We start from the raw sequence: 22,312 nt of genomic DNA, 5'->3' as shown, positions 1-22,312 counted from the left end.
ACAAAACACACAACATGTAGAAATCATAGTAAATGTTCAATATGTCTACCTTCAAACATTACGCATGCGTCTAGACGTCAGCGCATTGAGCCACGTATTCGCTCATATATTCCTGGAGTCTCTCTGATTACCCTGCACGCATCGATGGTGCGGTTTCTTAAGTCCTCTACATTGCGAACAGGAGTACGATAAACCAAATGCTGTAAATAGCTCCAAATAGAGAAATCGAGAGGATTGACATCCAGGGATCGAGCAGGCCAGTTCTGTGGTCCTCCTCGACCTATCCACTGATTTGCATATGTTTCAGATGAATGCTGACATGCTACTTGACTAAAAATGGCGGGAGCCTCATCTTGCATAAAAAACATATCCCTTCTGACGCCAAAGAAACTTCCAGCAGTACTGAATGCACTTCTCTTGAAAATTGAACGAATGCCTCACCATTTAATCGCGGAGGTAGAAAATGAGGCCCAATAAGTTCATCCCCAATAACTCTTAGCCACACGTTGAGAGAAAACTGTTCCTGATGGTTAGTTTCGACAATAGCGTGAGGGTTTTCATCAGCCCGTATGTAGTAATTATGAAAATTAATAATCTTGTCCCGAGAAAAACTACATTCGTCTATGAGTTCTATCGTCTTCAGAAAGTCACATTTTCTTCTAATCATTTCCAGCATCCAATTGCAAAATTCAAGACGGTTTGGAAAGTCTCGCGGTAACAGTGCCTGTACTCGTTGCAGATGGTAAGGGTATATGAGTTGTTCCTTTAAAATTCGAAATACCGACATATGATCAACATTTAGCTGGAAAGCAATCTTTCTAGTACTGGCAGTAGGTTGTTCTTCAATCAAATTAAGTACTGCTTTCTCAAGCTGTGGTGTTCGTTCTTCTCGATGGCGACCACAATCCTGTCGAATGAACCATATTCTCGTAATCGTTGATGAAGTCGAGCAAATATTCTATATTCTATATTCTATGAGGATACATTTCAGCATATCTTCTAGAAGCTTCTAACCCATTGATCTGCGACAGACCGTAAACGTAATGCATATCAGCCATTTCCTCATTTATGTATGCCATTTCAATAACAAGTGAATTATTAAAGTGAGAAATTAAGAACAGAACAACAACACACAATGAGTATCAATTCAATTTCGAAAATTCACAAACTGACAGCGTCATACCAGTTCAATTGTCACTATCGCTAATAGCGATCTACTAGATAGATTATTTTCGTATTTTCGCATTTATGAAGATGTATCTCTGTAGTTGTTCCTAAAATAATTTTTTGCTGCGAACTGGTTTATTTTGGGCAAAAAACCCAAGAGATATTTTTTGTTTAGAATGAAACATGTTATCGGAAATTAACTTTTAAATGGTAAACAAATAATAAGACAAAAAGTTACATTGGAAATAAATTTTAGGGGTTGCGTTTTCCACCCCTTACAACCGTGGGGTAAACCAAATAAATTTCTGGCTAAGGGTCTTTTTGGTCGTACAAAACGTCAGGGTAATTTCAATGTTGTAACTTTTTTAGTGCTTGTGAAGAAAATTGTTATACAAATTTTATGTACCCCCTTTAAGGGGCTGTATCTTAATAAGGGATGCTCCAATGAAGTTTCTTTATATGAAAGATCCTATCATTTTTTCGATGAGGAATCACCTCCTTGAATGTTTTACACTTATTCAGTTACACCCTGTATACATGGACATTTTTCTATAAGTATTTACTATCAATATTCTGTATTTCAACCAATTCATCGTAACTCAATTATGATGTTTTTCACCGTTCAATCAGTTTTTCATCTGTTCTGTTTGTATGATAACGTTGTTTTCTGTAGGATGTTTTTAGTAGTAGCATTGGACGTTAATTACACACATCGGAAAAGTCTAGGGATATTTTTTTAACATACTAAATATCATAAAAATAAATGCATGAGGTCAATTAATTTTGATTAAATTGGTACACTCGACCACCCTGTAGATTTCTATGGGTTGAACAAAGCCTGCAAAAACGGTAACTAATCTTTTATCAAGTTTTTTACAAACTGTAGGTTTTCGGCTAAAATTAATAATCTGAAAGTGTCGAGTTTGTACATTCTATGCAGTTCTTGCTCAGCAATTGAACTGAAAATATTGTGCTTTAACATGGAACGCCATCACTTACCATTGGCTGAGATGAATAGAGCTGTAGGGCTTCTTCAAGGTGGCATGCGACAAAATGATATAGCTCTTCGTCTGGGGGTCTCCCAAAGTGTTATCAGTCGATTGTGGCGGCGTTTCCGTGAAACTGGCAGTCCAGCCGAACAACATCCAGGGCGAGGACGCGCTACAACTGCAGTTCAAGACCGATTTTTAGTCTTAACCGCAAGAAGACAACCGACAATCACAGCACCTGAGTTGGTAAACGTGTTGTAGCAGACGCACCAGGTAACCATTGGTCGTGATACTGTCAGAAATCGACTGCATAAATCAGATCTCCACAACAGAAGGCCACTTAGATGTCCACCTTTGTCGAGAGGCAATCGCGGTAGAAGATTAGAGTGGTGTCAAGAACATCAAAACTGGGATGCAAATGATTGGGCCACAGTTTTGTTTACAGACGAATCCAGATTTGGATTTCATCCAGATTCTCGTCGAGTAAGACTGTGGAGACGACCTGGAAATAATGAACGTTTGAGACACGTCCAGGAAGTCCACACATACAGAGGTGGTACAGTAATGCTATGGGGCGGAATCATGATCGGCGGCAGAACCGATCTCGTTTTTTCAAATCGCTCCCTCACAGCTCGACAGTACCTCGACACCATTCTTCTACCTATCGTCCGTCCGTTTGCTGGTGCTGTTGGTGAAAACTTCCACCTAATGCACGATAATGCTCGTTCACATGTCGCGCGTCTAGTGACTGACTGGCTCACCAACTAAGAAGTTGATGTATTGTCATGGCCAGCACAATCACCGGACCTGAATCCCATCGAGAATGTGTGGGACATGCTTCAACGAAGAATTACTCCGCATATGGGGAACATTCACACAACGTTTCAATTGAGAGAGCTTTTAATCGCTGAATGGGCAAATGTACCTCAACAAGACATTGACAATCTCATTTTGTCGATGCACGATAGATGTAGGGCCGTAATAAACCAGCGTGGAGGCCATACTATGTACTGATTCCAATTTTTTTTGTATTATGATTTTTTTTCGGGGTGCCAAAGAAGAGCCACATTTTTTTTTTTAGTTTTGCTTATATGCGCACTCAGTATTTTTGACCATTTAATAAATTTTGTTGTAAGTTACATTCGTTTAATAATCACCCGTCAACTTTTTTTCCCTAAAGCGATCTAAAAAAAAATATTGCCATTTTTAAAAATATCCCTAGACTTTTCCGATGTGTGTATATTGAAGTTTGTCTTCTCCACCTACCTCAAATTTTCCGGCTGACAAAGAGTCGCAGAACTATTCGTTTGTGAATGCTTACTGAGAAAATCATATATCTGGTCAATGAAAAACTTCAAATCTACGTCTTCTGCTACAGAATGTATGGGTATTTCCAAAGGACACCACATTTTTTTATTTCCAGAAGTTGAATCGCACAGTTTAATGAATGCGTTTGGGGATAAATCCATACCATTTTTTGTAATTTTGGCGATTAGAGACGGTTCGAATTCTTTGAGAGCGGTCTGAGAAAGAAATAATATTACATTATATCCCGTGTCACACGTTAAAAGGTAAGACCTCGTTAATCCTTAGCTCGCACAAGTTTCGACTTGTTAGGGTTGTCGTTCGTATGGGTGCGACAGCTGGTTAACGGAAAAACAGATTTCAAACAGATTTATTTTAGTCTCATTTATCTACATTTGCACTATCTTATTTCTGTTTGAGGAACATTAATCTATAAAAAAAACCTCTAAAAACCTTACATCAATTGAAAAAAAATCTAAGTAGTGGTATTTCATAGTTTACATTTGAAATGAACTGAAAAAAAATCAATTTAAAAATCAATACTGAGTAGTGAAATACAAAATTGTTTCGTGTTCATTATATTTATTATTTTATTTGTTAGTTATGAAATACTTTCCTTCAATTAACTGGTGGAATTGAAGTTCTTTATGTATTCAGGCTTCCAGTGAGCATAAATTTTTTTCACCAACCCTTTTCATTTGAAAAGATTTAAAATGTTTTGATTTTCTTGTGATTTTGTCATGAATTTATTGAATAAGACATATTTGAATGTTTATATCTATATTGAGAGGGGATATTCTTTAGGAGAGATCTGTATCTTGAGAGGAGTTGCATGGGATAATAATAGGAATAATAATAATAATAAATTCATTGTTTCAACAACAAAGAAACAAAAGTAATATACGAAATTATTTACATGGGTCTGCATTTGTATGTTTTTCCACAAAGTGTAACCAAATGAGTCTGGAACATCCGTTGAGGACTCTAGAGTTGCGCATGAGTTTCCCAGACAATTAGTTACAGTATTACAGTATAGACAGTATAACAGAATGAAGTATGATAGTCAATACTCAGGCTCTATAAATGTAGCTTATATAAATATTGTAATAAAATAATGATTAAGTTGGAATACGCAAATGTATAGAATGAAGAAGAGCTGATAATACGAGTATAAATGTATAAAATGGAATATATAATGAAGTTAGTACAAAGAAGAGAACTAAAAAACAGATGAATTAAGAAAAAAAATCAGAACATACAACACAAGCATGCTGCTAACATAAAATATAAACAAAGTAATTAATATAAAATAGTTGCTACAGATGTGAGTAAAACTAACTTGATCACAATATATAAACACTCAAGTACAGTTACCAACTACAGTACTAACCTTTGTTGAATATCCAGTCAAGGAATAATATTCAACACCTCGACACGTGTTTCGGTCACCAAGTGATCATCTTCAAGAGGAATATCAAATTGTCTTCCTCTTGAAGATGATCACTTGATGATCGAAACACGTGTCATGGTATGAAAATAACAGTTTGGTGTTGGGGAAAAAACTCCAGTAAGATTCAATAATATTCAAGTTTGTAAGCATCATAAGTATGTTCCGTTTGTTGAAGAATTCGCTTATTTTGTAAGTATAAACAGATCATTTGTGGGATACTAATTGGGTTTATTATATTTTGTTTCGATTAAAGAAATATCAAAATCACAGAAATATCCTTAAGATTTCAGATCATTACCTTAGATTCGATTATTTTCATAATTTCTCGAAACACGTGGAAGTTTCCAGAGTCACCTGTTTCTGAATTCAACATATCTTCAGTGAAATTATCAAGCGAAGAAAGGGACTTCCTCGATTTCAAATTAACTGGCTTGTCATACTCGAAAATAGGATTGCACCCTATGATACGGCCGTTTCCGCAGACCACTATACCAGCCCCGTGTTTGCGATTATTTTTCCAGGCCCCTAAATATTTTGATCCACATTCTGTAGCGAAATCCATGACACCTGCAGTAAGAAAAAAATTATTTCATCATGTGTGCGTTTTCCGTAAATTAGGATACAAATAGGAGAAAATGTTTCATCTGAAACAATAATAATAATAATATTTATTAACGTAGGAAAGAAGAATACAGAACAATGTAATAAGAATATAAAGAAAATACAATGCAATAAAACTTATAAATAATAAACATACTGACTGACAATTGCGGAAATATGAAAAAATCCAATGAGTATCAATAAATCTGAAAATAAATATTTACAAACCATTCGCACATACGCATGTACATGTGTAACTATAGATTAATACAATGGTTGCTCATCAAATGAGTAATGTATTCTATAGAAATAATTTTTTGTTCACAGTTTATAACCGAAGATTATTCATTATTCAGAAAAAAAATTTTTTTTTAAAGAAAAAGCACAAGCAGGAATATCCTTGCGTTCGAGGTGTATTGAGTCGAACCTCAAAACGATGAGCAGCCAAAGTCCGTCGCTTATTCACTTTAAGTAAATCTGTTTAAAGAATCTGTTGTTCCGTTAATCAGCTGTCGCCCCCGTACGAACGACAACTCTCAGAAGTTGAGAAACTTATGCGAGCTAAGGACTAACGAGATCAACGTGTGATTCCTAACACGGTTGCAGAATCATCCCAGCTTCAACCAGATGAATTCTCTCGAGGAAAATATCTGGTCGAGGCTGGAATCGAACCCACGGCCTTCCGATCGAGAGTTGGGCGCACTACCACCGCGGCCTACCTAGCAACCATTTGATATTTTGATTGATTTCTAGGTTTTTCCGCATGAAGACAACCTCTTTTGAAAAAAAAATGCAGTTAGGAAGGCCATGCAGACGAGTCTGACTTTTTATGAAAGTCAAGATGATATAATAAGATTAATGAAACATCCTGTGTTTTTTATGTTGCTTGAAATTGGGGTTTCGAATTTATACAAAACATTTTTGTATTGGAAAATGTAGTCTGAGAAATAAGTTATATCTTGTTAATTTATTTTATGATATAAAATGATATGCAAACAATCGTGAAACAATTGAAAATGGAAAAGTTGTGAATTCCATGGAAAACAAAGATAATATGCCATTTTATCAGATCATCTATTGTTTTGTAAATATTGCAACTGTTCTACCTGCAAGTAAATTATTAATTGAATAATTTTTTCCAAACCAAAAATAGGTTTTCATGATGAACAAAGGTTTCATTTCATAGTTGGGTCTAATTGTTCATAAGATACTTCAATCTATTTTTATAAAAAATATGATTTGGATGAGAAAAAGTGGTTTTTGTTAAAAAAAAATTGCATATCTTTTTAGAGGTTTCAAAATAGGTTTTTGCACCTTCTACGTACAAAAAGTACTTTTGCTTCAGTGAGAAATTTAGCGGGATCCTATTTTATCAGCAGCAAAATTCTAAGAGCTGTTTCACACGTTCTGAACGTGATAAAAACTGTAAAGCATTGAAATTTCCCTCGATACGAGTTGGTCCAAAAGGTTTGTGGCCACAAATTGGCTTCTCACTATTTACCTACTAGACAACATAGCATGTGTTTCTGAACAGAACACTATAAAAACCGTATGAAAACCGTATACGTGTTTAAATTTACATTCGGTTAAAACTGAAAACAAACCCAATCAAATTAAACTGCATATGTATAAAACAAGCCTGTAAGTCCAAAATTGACCTTTTGTGTGAATATTTATTTTTATTTATTGTTACAAACAGAGTAAACCCCGTGATTACAATATTCAATTTCATTTTTTGAATCACTGAAGAAATTGTATCATAAGTTATGCATCTAGAAAGAGAGAACATAAAGTTCTCAACTGTGAGCTTGAATACTCGATTATGAAAAAAAACAAGACCTAACACGTTGATCTCTCTCAGAACTATTGATAAGGGACTATTAAATCCTTAGTGTGCCAAATGAGTTTGATATGAAGACAGTTTGATCGTTTTCTGTAGTTCGACCTGTTCGACCCTTGAATCAATCAAATTGAGTAACTCAGAACAGTGAAATTGTTCTCAAAATATTTTCCAAAGACGTCAAACAACGTAATGTTATCTAATTTCATTGCAGTGACCCACTGGCAGTGTACTACTGAAATGATCGCACGTTATAAGGTAAGACCTCTTCAATTCCATACTCGCACATTTTTTGTACTTTAGAAGGTTGTAGTTCGTGAAGGATTGACAGCCGTTAACGAAAAAAAATACAGTTAATCTCACCAAAGGATGTAAAATTTTACGACAGGAGAAAGCCGTGTGAAAGCCACAGCCAAAAAATCCGGTAGCGTTCACACAATTTATCTTGTGTAATAAAATATTGTGTCAGAGCTTATATACAAATCCTGGTAGAAAAAACATGAAAGAAAAAAGAAATCTATGCTTGAAATAATTTCAGGGTAGCAGGAGACGATTTTGTTCTCCTCTCTACGTGAATTAACTATTGAGGTTTAATTGCAAATTCTGCATGTGATGTTAAAGAACGTATTCAATCTTTTGAATTTACAATCAACTGGTAGAAAAACTGAAATATAATACTTCATACCTATCCCGTTCCTGACACCATTCTCCCACGAACCTTTGTACCAGTTGTATGAAGGAAAACAAAACGATATATTTTGAATAACTTCCCAGTAATACTCTCCGTAACCGTGTGGTTGATTTTCTGACCATTCCCCAGTATAGTACTGAAATAAGTGAATAATTAATTGACTTCATTTTCCATCCAGTTATCTAATACGCTGACTAACAATTGAATATCTTTTGGTGAAATATTATTTAGTCCCCGTCAACTACATCAACATATAGACGATGAAATATTTGAATATTGACTTTGAACTGTTATTCTTTCAACTCATAAAGGAATGAAAGAGTACCAAGGAAGAGTGCAAATAGTAGAACAAAAATTGGTTAGGTTTGTGAAGAGTCAGTAGAGCAGCTATGAAAGAACTGGGTCGGAAGTGGTTTATCAGTGTTTTCTTACGTGTTTAATGATAACAAGTCGAGCGCGCTTGGAATGATAAGAACAAACAGGATATGTGCAGCGGTAAATAAAACATGGCTGCCACCGTAAAAGTCTGCTTCTCCAAAAATCATAAGATATATAGGGTGTTGTTTCAAAACACATCAATCAAATGCTATACAGGGCGTGCAGCCTTGAAGAAAAAACGTGGCTGCCTGCGGTAAAGAAAATAACATGGCTGACATGGAGGTATACCCACCAGGGTCCTTAAATCCTCGTCCTGGATAACTGTAACTTCGGGGTTCATCTTCGAAGCTAAACTCTCCCGAACGAATGTTCGCAAACCAACGTCAAACAGGTGTTCATTAACACTATTATTACCAATTGCCTAGTTGATTTTTCGGGCTGTTTCGGCATCATTTAGGTTCAATTAGAATTCGTAGGAAAAAATTGGCATAAAATTACTTAACGACATCATATAGCACACTCATCACTGTATAGAGTACAAAATTCTACATCGATCAGTATATAATACGACACAGTGGTACAAACATTTATTGAGATGTGGAGCTTCAAAAACACACGGCAATGAAACGGACAAAACTTTTGGAAAAGTACATTAAGTCATCTAAAGGAACAATTCGTTCAGACCAGTGTTCACTTACCTACACACTAGGTTCATGGACTGACACCTATCAGAAAACATCTACTCCCCTGGCTAATACCACGAAGGGCGTTGGATTATATCCGACAGGTGCAGACCGGTTTCCGACTATTTGGCCTCTTGTCAGTGCAAGGTAGTACCCACATCAACTCGAAATCGATGATTTCTCATAATTGAAAATCAAATTCTTTCAGAGTATCATACCTCGAACAAAGCTGAAGTGAACGACAGGCAACATATTTGCTATCGCTCCTTCTGCCCGTAGACGAGGTACTAACCAACTGTATATCTGAATGGCCCAACTTCTCGTACAAGGACAAACAACTTCTATTCCTATAGTATGTGGGCTTATATGAATCGAGAAAGTTTGTCTAAATCCAAAACTTGGTTAGTGAAACTTGCGTCGAGAAAAGGATTGCATTTCAGGTAACTGGAAAAAGTGTTTTTTGGGGATTTATTCTACGCCAGATGTTCCAGTTTTAACTTTTTAAGTTTATTCCTGAAAAAGACTATGAATGACATAGTCGAGTGCCTTACTGAGATAAAATATCTTTAGAGTCACTTGCCTGTCTTGAAATATATCACAATCTTGCCATGCTGTTGCTGCTGTTGGTGATTTTTTGTTCAGAAATCAGTATCAATTTTCAGTGAAGATAAGTTGAACTGCACAGAATGATAAAAATTTGCCTTGGGAGGCAGATAATCGATTTTGGAATAGGGAATGTGGGATTCTACTCAAATTCAATTTAAAAAAGTTTTTTCAACAGTAGTACATCGTTTTCTCTGAACTGCATCGGATTTGACTCAGGATCTGACTGAACCGAATACTTACGTCGTTATTGTTCCAAATCATTTTTCCGTTTCCTTCTTTTTTGTTTGCTGACCAAGTTCCTTCATACTTTTCACCAGACTTATAATGTCTGAATCCCAAACCAGATCTGCGGTCATCAACCCATTCTCCTTCATACCAATCATCAGCTTCGTACATCAGCCATCCATGACCTGAGGAATTTATATAAAAGTCATAACTTGATATTTACCTATAAGAGAGATACAAAAGTGGCGTTCTTCACTATAATGAAGAATTATTGACAGTTTTTGTAGCCCCATTATTAAGAAATCTAGTTATTCCAGTTATTTTAGTGCAAAATATTAGGTTCGTTCTTGATTGAAACTATCGAGATTAATAGAAGTTTAATATATGGAATATAAACAATGAAACGACCTGACGGAACATTCATAGAGAACCACTTTTCTGGTAGTTTGACATCTAATAAGAATCGACCTTCTCTCATTGGGGGCATCAAGCGTTCAAAAAGAACAACTGGTAGGTCGCCAAGAAAGTTTTCATTGCACCGACAATTAAATTGGCAATAAAATCATTTACACCTTCCAGCTTCCTGGAGAAGAGGTCACATTCCCAGCTGTGCTTCTTCAGGAGGACTATATATGCTACTGTGGCGTGGGAAATCATATCATACAGTTAGATGGCGGCAAAGGTGGTATACCGTATGATACAGACTTATGGTACACCCCATGTTTTTCTTCATTTCTCAACCTATTTTTACGAAATTCAAAATGTGCTCGAGAAGAGGCACTCAATAGGATGCTGGACGGACGCTTGAGAAGGGTCTCTTTTCATGAAACTATGTCGATCCATTAGCAATGAAGAGATTGCGGTAACCGTATTACTCAAAAACGATGGTCTTGAAAATACATTGAATTGACCATAACTGACTTAGATCTTCTCCATCTTCGTAAACACAACAGTAAGTATGACTATTCAAGCCAATAGCTTCTGGGTCACCAGGAGTTATTCTCAGAGCAAGGTATCATCCCTCATCTGTGGTCAATCCTGAAGGAAAGTCTGCTTGACGTCCTCAACAACGTCCTCTGCAAACTTACGTAGATGATCTCGTAATCCTGGCAAGGACCACGTTCAACGAGAGAGAAGAAACGAATAACGATAATTCGAAGTTGATTCTCAATGCACTGAAACATGGATTTCGATCGAAATCCATTCAAGTATAGAAGAGTGGTTGAATGATACTGAGCTGAGTGGAGTTTCTAAGGATTTTTTGAAGGTCTACTGCAATACAAATGAGGGAGGTCAGTCTTTCTTCTTGGAAATCGATTAAATCCTGACGCTTGATCGGTTCCAGGGCCAAAATGACGTCATTCTTCACATTACACGATACATTCAAACCATCTAGGAGTTTTATGTGGAACCAAGGCCGTCGCCATAAGGGGATAGGGGGGAGCTACCCCCCTACTTTTTCGACTTGGGAAAAGTTGGGAAGCAGTTGGGAAATTTTGGGCCGTGAAGATAATAGTGAATAATAGTAAAAAATGCTGAGGATACACTACAAAAACACACTTTTGTCTATTTTCCACAATATTTCTTTATTGTTGACTAGTTTCGGCTATTACACCATTTTCAAAACTAACTGATTACATTCAAATCTGACCAATTTATACCTAAATTGCCTATCCTATCATAAATAACTACATTACCTACATTTTGTATACCTGTAATATTCATGAATATAACAAAACAAATCTTTTGATATAATGTAGGTTTTGGGAATTGGATTATAGATTCAGGAGAGGACTACTATTTAGATCAAGTTGTTCGTTGAAGACAATACATTTGTGATTTTTCTTTGACTTGTTTATTTCCATAGATTTCAACAGATTCATCATTTTCCCTTTTCCGCATGTGTGAAGGATCTTTAAACTATCTTTATCTATTTTATGTTTCGAATTAATGATTTTTTATCCGAAATGACATGTTCATGGTACATTGTATCAAAATTTCTACCTGTTTGGCCTGTATATATATGTTCATGAATATTACAGGTATATAAAATGTAGGTACCAGATCATATATGATAGGATAGGCAACTTAGGTATAAATTAGTCAGATTTAAATGTAATCAGTTAGTTTTGAAAATGGTGTAATAGCCGAAACTAGTCAACAATAAAGAAATATTGTTGAATTTTTACAGCACCAACAATATTATTCCTTCCACTTTTAAATTCAAAGAAGTCAATGACACTTTTGTATATGACATCATTTGTAAAACTAATTCCAATGTAATGGGCTGTGATGGGCTGAATGTTAAACTTATCAAACTTTGTTGTCCTCTAATTGTGCCATATATTACACACATCATAAATTTCTGCCTTTCAAGGGTGTTGTCCCTACTGTTTGGAAAAGAGCAGTGGTTCAAGTTCTACCCAAGAAACAAAATCCTTCAGAATACAAGGATCTTAGAGGAATAAGTATCCTACACATGCTTTCCAAGATTCTAGAAAGATCCATTGAAGTACAGATAAGACAGCATTTAGCCGACCACTCACTATTGCCTGTTGTTCAATCTGGCTTTCGTAAAGGCTACAGCTGTACGACAGCCTTACTTAATATAGTCGATGATATCATTGCCTCAATGGATAAAGGTCTGTGTGCAATATTGGTACTGCTGGATTTCAGCAGAGCATTTGACACTATCAACTTCAAATTACTGCTTAATATTTTGCACTATATAGGTTTTTCAGAATCGGCTGTTGGCCTTATACAAAATTATTTAGACAATCGTAAACAGTGTGTAAAAATTGAATCAAATCAGTCCGAATATATGACATTGAACTCGGAGGTGCCTCAAGGTTCAATCCTGGGCCCTTTACTTTTTTCTGTGTATACCATCAATTTAATAAAATCTTTAGAACAATGTAAGATTCATGTCTATGCTGATGATACACAGATTTATCACACTTTCCCTCCGCAGTTAGCAGATGATGCTTCTGAAATAATTAATAGGGAACTGGCGACGTTCATTAATTTTGCTTCTGAACATTGTTTACTAATAAATTGCGCTAAATCTAAAGTATTGTTATTTGGTTCTATGTATAATCGGGCTAGATTTCAGTTTCCTATTAATATAGAAATTAATAATGAATTGATCCCTGTTGTTGAAGAAGCTAAAAACCTAGGCATTATCATAGAGGCAGACCTAAGATTCGAAAAACATGTTAATCAATTGATTCGACGGGCATATGGTTCACTAAAACTGATTTATGGAAACAGGCATTTAATTCCTCGAAAAATCAAAATGAAACTGTGCGAAACATTAGTTTTATCACATTTTAATTTCGCTGACTCTGTCTATGGTCCGAACTTAACAACTATTTACAAAAATAAAATTCAAAAAGTGCAGAATTCCTGTTTGAGGCTAATATACGGCGTGAGGAAAAATCAGAGAATATCACATAAATTAATTGAGATTGGATGGTTGAATATGGAAAATAGAAGAGTTCATCATGCGGTCACTTTATATTACAAAATTATTCTATCTAAAACTCCTTCATATTTGTACAACAAAATATCTTTCAGGACAGACATACATAATTTAAATCTACGATTTAAAGGATTATTATCCCCACCTAAATTCAAAACTGAAATGTTCAGACGATCTTTCACCTACCAAATTTATAATTTATATAATTCCGTTCCTGAAAGTTTGAAGAACCTCAGTATTACTTGCTTCAGATCAGAATATAAAAATAATTTATTCAAAACACAAGTCTAGATACCCCTCTGCCCCGCTGCCAAACCAACAAACATAACGATTTTCGTCACTTATCACTCATTTCTCTCATTGTCTATTTGTCAATTACATGTACAAACGCATATGAATTCTTCGACGCACTGTATTAGGGTTAAGTGGAAGAACATTTTCGTAGTAAAACTATCGTTTGTCTGCAGAAAATGAACTTCGCCCTTTATTTTCAGAAATGTTTTTATTTTTTTTTTTACATACAATGTTAAAATCTATATGTATATTATTTGAAAATAATAAAGACCTTTATTATTATTATTATTATTAAAATAGAAAAACGTGTGTTTTTGTAGTGTATCCTTAGTGAACATGAATTTCCACAAAATAAACAAGTCGTCAATCAAAGAAGTGAAAAAATGAATGAAAATTAAAAAAATTAAAATAAGAGAGAAGAAAGGGAGAGGTAATAAAAAAAGAACCGAGAGAAGGTTGGGATTTCCCAACATGCATAACTTGGAGATCTCATACTTTGAAATTCTGCGTTGTTTAAAAACTTCAAAAAAGTTCAATTTCTCCCAAGTAAGAGAACAGTCCTGAACAGTCCACAAATTTTGAAGTGACAATTTTATAAAATTTCCACCTTTTCGCTGGTTTTTCGACTTGGAGAAGTTGTGAAATTTCGGGCCGTGAAAATAGAAAAAATTATAGTAGAAAACAATAAGCACAATATTATTCAAGTGTTGTTTCCTTTCATTTGTATTGAATATTCCTATACATGCTGGATATGGTGGAAGACCAAGGACCTTGGTGCAAAGTAGAATATTTCCCATTATTATTTTTATAATTACCAAAATTTATTTTTGTTTGTGCATACCCTAACGGGTATAAGCATTCAGCCAATCTATGGATAGCTAAGTAAGAAAATCAATATATTATAGTAGTTACTAATCCCTCGGCTTTCATTTTTTCGAAAGTTGGGAAATTTTGCTGGTGGGGTTGGGAAAATTTGGATTCCCTCCTCCCCCTGTTTTTTTTTTCGCTACGGCCCTGTGTGGAACCCTTTTGTTTGAAGGGTATTCATTCCTAGTACTACGTTAACTGCTAATGATGGAAGAATCAAAAGCTCCTTGTTGAAGCTTTTTTGGCCAAAAAACATGTTTGGTGCGAAGAATTCAAGTTGTTTCGAGTGCTACAATTTTCCACCGTCTGACTGGCAACAAACCATTCGAAAACTTCTTTGTTGAGGTATACTGAATTGAACCTCTTAACGATGAGCAGCCACAGTCCGTCGCGTATTTCTGATATGTACCGCTCTAGGTGGAATCAAATATGTCGAGCCACTTGAACACTTCCCTTGAAAGTATCTATAGAAAGAGATAAATCTCCAACCTTTCTTCGATGTTTCAATCATGGTTGCAAGTGATGTTCTCGTCTCCAATCAAGCGGATGGCTCTTTTCTGGATGGAATCCAGCAGCTTTAGGGCATGTTTGTGGGCGGAGCTGCATATATGAGGAAAATACTCCAAAGTAGGTCTGATTAAAGATTCATAAAGCATCAAAAGTTGCTGAGGTGTGTACAGTTTTTTGCTTCGGAACAGTGTTCCAAGCTTTTGAGAATCAGCCTTCGCAATTCCAGCGATATGACTGTGCCAAGACATATTGGTCTCCATTTACACTCCTAACAAACTCATCAAAGCAGAAAGCGGAATTGTCTGACCTGACATTATCATCTCCGGTTCGGAGACATTTATCTTCTTGGAGAAAACCGATGCCTTGGTTTTTCTGGCACTGAATTGAACCTGGTTACTTCCACCCCAATCACCTGCTGCCGGTGAAGATGTACTTCCGCGGCCGATGTCCTGTTGTTGATATACAATAAAAAGAGGTTTGGAGGCCATATAGATCCCTGGGGAAAACCAGCGTTGAAGATAAAAGTATTCGAGAGATATCCATCGACACCCACTTGCAGGGAACGTTATTTCAAGAAGCTGGAGAGCCATACACAGAAATGATTCGGCAAGCCATAGCATCGAAGTTTGGCCAGCAAATCCTCATGCCACACACGGTCAAAGGCCTTAGAAATATCAAGCGCAATAGCTCTTTATTCTCCATGTTTCTCAAATATAAGTGACAAACGATAGAAGGTCACCTGTTGATTTTTGTTTTCGAAAGTCATATTGATGATCGCTCAAGATGTTGAAGCCTTCCAAAAATTTGAGGATATGGTGGTTCACGACTTTCTCCGCGATTTTTGATATTACTGATAGCAAAGCGACTGGAGTTATCTAGAAGATTTTTCTTGCCGTTTTGGGAATAGGTTGAACGCGAGCAATCGTCCAACAAGAACGAAAAACCCCTTCCTTGTTAGACAGGTTAAAAAGTCGGCAAAATACTGGTGCGAGTTCATTTGGGCACTTTTTGAAAATGATGACGGGCACGTCATCAGGGCCAGGATAGTTCCATTTCGCAAAGATTTCAAAGTACTTATGATTGAAGCAATAGCAGTTTCACATACTGACCTGAATCAATTTGAGATATTTTACGGAAAAATTATTATATTAACACGTTGTGGAAATCTTCTCATTTTCGATATTTCAAAACCTTCATTCATGAAACGGCTTTTATAAATAATAATGTTAGAAAAGCTAATCAAGAATTAGTCATTTAAATCATCATCATTTCAACCTACCATGTTTCTTACCGCTCACCCAATTTCCTTTGTATATCATTGGGGTGTATACAAGATTAAAAACTCCCTCACCGTGGAAGTAGCCATTGCCAAAGTTACCTTCATAGACACTCAGTTCCGGGAGAGTCATTTTTCCTCTGCCTGTAGGATAACCCCTTTTGAATTGGCCCTTGAAAAATGTGTAGATTACATCGAAGAAAGAAAAATAACAATCTATTCCAAAATAAACTATTTACAAAGATGTGTAAATCATGCAAGTTTGGTTTCGAGGGAAACGATATATCACAAGCAACATCAGATTTGACCGAAATTCTTTTATCAACTGTACGTAAAATAGTCAAAAACAAACCTTATGAACGCAAGACGCGACGCGATACGGGATTACCAAAACCCTTAGATGATTATCTAATAAAATCATTGAAAAAAATAATATACCACTGTTGCAAAAGCAATGAGATTCCTACAACTGAAATCATGAGGAAGAAGTTGAATACTTCCGGCCATAACGTGAGCTGCTGTGACAAAACTCTTCAGAATTGGATAAAGAAACTAGGATTTAGATTTAAAATAATAAACAAACGTCAAGCAGTTATGGAAAGCAGAAGAATAGTGGAATTGCGTAACAAATACTTAAAACGAATAAATAAATGCTTAGAACGAATAAATAAATATATACAAGAACAACGGCAAATTTTCTATTTGGACGAAACTTGGTGTGACACTCACGACACACTTACGAAAGGATGGACTGATGGTTCGAGAATGTGTACTCCTAACGTGCCTGTAAACAAAATTTGATAAGAAGGTAATAGAGCTAATTGAAGAAGTATCTAATATTACCGAAGATGACTAGCAGAAAAGGATTAAAAAAGTGATGTTAGTCGAAAAAGAATATATGGAGATTGGATATATATTGGATATATATATATATATATATATATATATATATATATATATATATATACAGTGCTAGTCAAAAGTCCCCTCCCCCCCTCGTATCTTTGGAACGGGTATACATATAATAATGAAATTTGGAGGGTGGAAATAAACGGATGTAGGCTTCTTAACTGGTCATAACAGGTGACGCAATAGTCATAAATGACGTCACAAGGCCACTGTGACCAAAAATTTTAAATGGGATTCTATGGCAAGTGACAGCTCGTTTGAAAGGTATTTAAAATACCTATTCAGTCATACCAATTTTGTTTGGGTTTCGGCTGATTTTGATTGATAAATTGAAGAAATACGAAAATTATTGTTTCGCATTTAATTAATAAAGATTTTAAAGTACGCCTCTGGTTCATTGTCAAAAAGGTTGACGTGTTTGAATTATCTACTTGTCAAAAGTGTTTATACCTTGAAAATTTACCTAAGCTATTGTTTAACGAGACGTTTAAGTGTTTACATAGGCAAAATGGTACGTACTGTAGCCGACAAAGTAGCAGCTATCTTAATAATTGGTGAATGTAGAAACAATTTCCATGCAGCGGAACGACTGTTTAATGAGAGGTACCCCGATCGCCCTATATCGAGGGTTTATTTGAGGGAGCTTCTTCGGAAGTTTGAAGCATCAGGTAGTGTTCAAGATGCCAAACGATCTGGTCGACCAACAATTAGTGATGACAAAAAAATTGACATACTTGGAGAAATGGTAGTGAACCCTACTTCTTCCACAGCCCAAGTTGCGTCTATCTGTGAAGTCAGTCAAAGGACAGTACATAGGGTGTTGGCTAAAAACAAATTTCATCCATACAAATTAAAAATGGTGCACCAACTTTCAGATGATGACCCCGACCGAAGACTAGAATTCTGTGAAACTATGTCCGATAAAATGAACCAACAACCAGGCTACATACAGACAATTTGTTTTAGTGACGAAAGTACTTTCTTTCTCAATGGAAATGTTAACACTCAAAATGTGAGGTATTGGAGTGACACAAATCCTCACATCTTTCGTGAAAAACATACTCAATTTCCAGAAAAAGTAAATGTTTGGGCAGGTATTTTGGGAAACCACATAGTTGGGCCTCTTTTTCTCAATGCTAACTTAACCGGTGAATTGTATCTGGAGATGTTACAAACTGATATTGAGGCGTTAATTCTTGAAATTCTAGAAGATAATCCAGATGAATTCGACAACTTGGAAATAACGTTTCAACAAGATGGTGCTCCTGCACACTATTACGGTGCAGTAAGACGTTACCTAGATGAAGAATATCGTGGTAGATGGATTGGACGACGAGGTTCGATCGAATGGCCAGCTCGGTCACCGGACCTTACACCATTAGATTTTTTTCTATGGGGGTACTTGAAATCTAAGGTTTACGCTACAGCACCTGACAGTATTGCCATTCTGAAACAACGAATTGTTGAAGAATGTAGGGCAATTTCCGCTGACACACTGGGACGAGTACGACAAGAGTTTAGCAATAGGATGCATTACTGCCAGGAAGTAGATGGAGCACATTTTGAACACTTATTATAAGAACTGGTTCTTAAATCTTTATTAATTAATGCGAAACTATAATTTTCGTATTTCTTCAATTTATCAATCAAAATCAGCCGAAACCCAAACAAAATTGGTATGACTGAATAGGTATTTTCAATACCTTTCAAACGAGCTGTCACTTGCCATAGGGTCCCATTTAAAATTTTTGGTCACAGTGGCCTTGTGACGTCATTTATGACTATTGCGTCACCTGTTATGACCAGTTAAGAAGCCTACATCCGTTTATTTCCACCCTCCAAATTTCATTATCAGAAGTATACCCGTTCAAAAGATACGAGGGGGGGAGGGGACTTTTGACTAGCACTGTATATATATATATATGTATTTATTATATAGTTATTGTTATTCTTATATATTCAGTAATGAGTATTGAATAACGCAATCTGTTACCTCCCTAACTATATTATTAAAGTGGAGCTGTTGGAATGTAGGTTGCACTATATCGTTTTCTTGGACTATAAAAGCCATTTCAAAATAACTACTTCCATATGAATATTGAATTAGAGTTTGTATATGAAAGTAACTCCTATGCATGATATACACAGCTCTGGAAATTTACCTCTTTTCTTTTGTGTAAATATGGAGAAGAAGAAAGCCAGAACCTTTCTTTCCCAAGATAGAGACATATTGTTCTTCAGTACTAGCAAATACTTTTATATTCATTCTCACCTCATATATCGTTCCATCATTCCAAATGAACATACCATTTCCATGCATCAAATCTTCTAGAGTGTCTCCTACATAAATGTTACCATTCTTAAATTCTATTCTCTCTGTTTTTGTTTCATTTTCGACACTCACTTCAGTCTGTAAAAAATTAACTTTGATCCAGTTGATACATGTGTACGGAAAAACAAAAATCTTAGTCGATACTGAGAAAACCTTAAGTCAGCTCTCACTAATTTGTGAATGGTCAAGCCATTGACGATGAACGTTATGCTTAAGTACGTTTCACAAGGTCTTTGGGGAAACTCATCAGAAAGAACCCACTCACGTTAGACAGAGCGCAAATGTTCTGAGTTTCTTATTTGACCACAGTTCAGTTGTACCAGAATATAGATTTGAAAGGAAGGTCTTTTGTGTTTTATTTATGTACGAGCAAGCCCATTTAAACTATAAATTACAATGTTAAATTATAATTTAAAAAAAAAATCAGATGAGGTGCTGAATTACAAACTGCAACTAATAATAGCTTGAAAGGGGTGAATTTAAAGTTTGAAAGGGGTTGATTTTGGGGTATGAAACGACAAAAAACAATGAGCGACAATAAAACTTATACCACATAAACTACCTTATACACTGAAATATTACTATTCCGTGATTGAGTTTTGAAATGATGCAAGGAGATGTTAAACATCTCAAGATCAACATTACCATTGGCTAATTGTAAGATTCTTGGAATGTAGCTTTCGAATGTTTGTTGCTGTGGAGTTGAGCGGTATTGAATATGTAGATTTTTTCTAGGAGTTCAGCGCAACTGAATTTGCCGTCAATAATATTGAAAAGTAATGTCAGATCTCTCTGTTTCCTTCTAGTTTCCCTGTGCTCAGAGCAACTCATACTCGCAACGACTACCCGATTTATATGCTATGTATCTACGGAAGTTGTGTTGGACATTTTCGATGTTCCTGATATAAGTAAAACAATGAGGGGACCAGGCAGAAGAACATTACTCCAGGTGTGGACGGACCAGTGAACAATAAAGGGCTTTAATAGGAGTTGAGAATTTTAGGATTATGTCGCTCAAGCCAAACAAAATCACCATTGCTTGCTCAATTACTCTATTTTCTCAACACGCTCTGACGTCCAAAGCTAACTTTCGTTACAGATGTCAATGTTGTGGTTTTTCTCCAGACCAACGACAGTGGGTTGCTTCTAAATGGTTTCTGAAAAATAATGTACACGTGTACTGCTCAAAAAATTAGGTGGATATTCAAATTTTGCGGGCTGCGTACATTCCATTAGCGATTTTTTTATGTTGGGACACTTGTCTTGAACATATGTTCACAGTTCAGCTGTTTAGCATGTTTACTTTGTTGGTGAGAGACATAAAACTTGAAATATTTTGCGTGTTTGGCGATTTTCTGCTATTGAAGACAATGGATCAAAGTATTTGCTTCAAATGTTGTGTGAAAGATGGAACGATGTGCTCAAAAGCATTTGAAATGTTGACAGTGGCATACGTTGATTGTACCCTGAGTCAGAGAAATGTTTACAAGTGGTACAAGCTTTTCACGGAAGGTCAAGAAGATGTGAATGACGACCCATGGACGCCCCAGCACATTAACAACAGATGACAATGTTGAAAAAGCGAAGAAAATTGTTATAGAAAATCGTCGAATCACTATAAGAGGAGTAACTAAAGATGTCAGCGTATCGATAGCACTGGGGACGTCAGCGTATAGCAGCGAAGATCGTTCTAAAATTGCTGGATTCTGAAAAAAAAAGTTGTCTCATGAGCATCGCTCAGGAAATGTTGAATGACGTCAATGGCGATCCAGATCGAAACCAAAGTCCAATCGTCTCAATGGAAGGGCCCAGGAGAGCCAATACCAAAAAATGCACGTATCATAGTCATCTTCATTTCCATCAGGTTGGAATTTTTTTCCCTTACCCTTTCAACTGAGATTTGTCAGGACGACAAATATTTCATAACGTAAGGTAGTTTGGTGGCGACATAAAGGTCAATGACCTCTTTGCCGCTCTGGCCCTTTCTGACTGGAGTATTTGATGAACAAACTGTTCATTTTAACAGACGTCGTGGGGCCTTCACTCAACCAAGCGACGTGGTCTTCTGAATGGAGTGAGGTCATCTATAGTGTAATCTACAGCTTCCCTAACTAATGGGTTATCATGAGTTTCCGCTAACTCGAAAACTCTCTGATTCTTCGACTGAATGGACTGCCGTATAGTTAACAGCTTCAAATCTCTGCGGATGGCTTCATTCCGCACGAACCATGGAGCAATCACCAGCATCCTCATAAGTTTGTTTTGCAATCTTTCCAAAATGGAGAGGTTTGTCCCCAAGCACCTGAAGCATACATGATGACAGGCTTGTACATCGTGTTGTATAGTAAAATCTTTTTTTAAGATTGAGTTTCGAATTTCTATTGACCAGAGGATAGTGTTTAGCTATCCTCATCTGCACTTTGCTCTTGATATAATCAATGTGATTTGCCCAGGTGAGTCGGCGGTCTACCCAAAGACCTAGCTACTTGACTCGCGTTTGCCATTCGATCTCCCTGCCTGATATCGTGACCATTACGTCTGGAGAAACTTCACGTCCCCCAAGTCTATCGCCTGAGTTTTTTCTGGATTCAGTCGAATCTTCCAGTCAAGGTACCAGCATTCGAGGTCGTCCAATGCGCGTTGCATGTAGACGACCGCCAACGCCCGACCCATGGAAGAAGCGGGGAGAGCCGTATCATCGGCTTAAAG

At 36.3% G+C, this 22,312-nt stretch overlaps 1 protein-coding gene across 1 annotated transcript in view; it reads right to left on the bottom strand.

The window, feature by feature from the left end:
* The window catches only part of LOC111502761 (uncharacterized), a 40,349-nt gene that overhangs the window by 12,077 nt on the left and 5,960 nt on the right, over positions 1–22,312 (bottom strand). The window contains exons 3-8 of the mRNA XM_074174848.1: positions 19,544–19,681; positions 16,366–16,534; positions 9,950–10,119; positions 8,037–8,178; positions 5,210–5,478; positions 3,423–3,679 (exon numbers count right to left, since the gene is read on the bottom strand). Coding sequence (XP_074030949.1) covers positions 3,423–3,679; positions 5,210–5,478; positions 8,037–8,178; positions 9,950–10,119; positions 16,366–16,534; positions 19,544–19,681 — 1,145 coding nt within the window. The remainder of the gene's footprint in view (positions 1–3,422; positions 3,680–5,209; positions 5,479–8,036; positions 8,179–9,949; positions 10,120–16,365; positions 16,535–19,543; positions 19,682–22,312) is intronic.

The sequence above is a fragment of the Leptinotarsa decemlineata genome, unplaced genomic scaffold (genome assembly GCF_025532065.1).
Source record: "Leptinotarsa decemlineata unplaced genomic scaffold, Ldec_3_MD MMD2_tig00000882_RagTag_RagTag, whole genome shotgun sequence".
Lineage (NCBI taxonomy): Eukaryota > Metazoa > Arthropoda > Insecta > Coleoptera > Chrysomelidae > Leptinotarsa > Leptinotarsa decemlineata.
The sequence above is the reverse complement of the archived record's forward strand: the minus strand, read 5'-3'. Positions and strand labels throughout refer to the sequence as shown.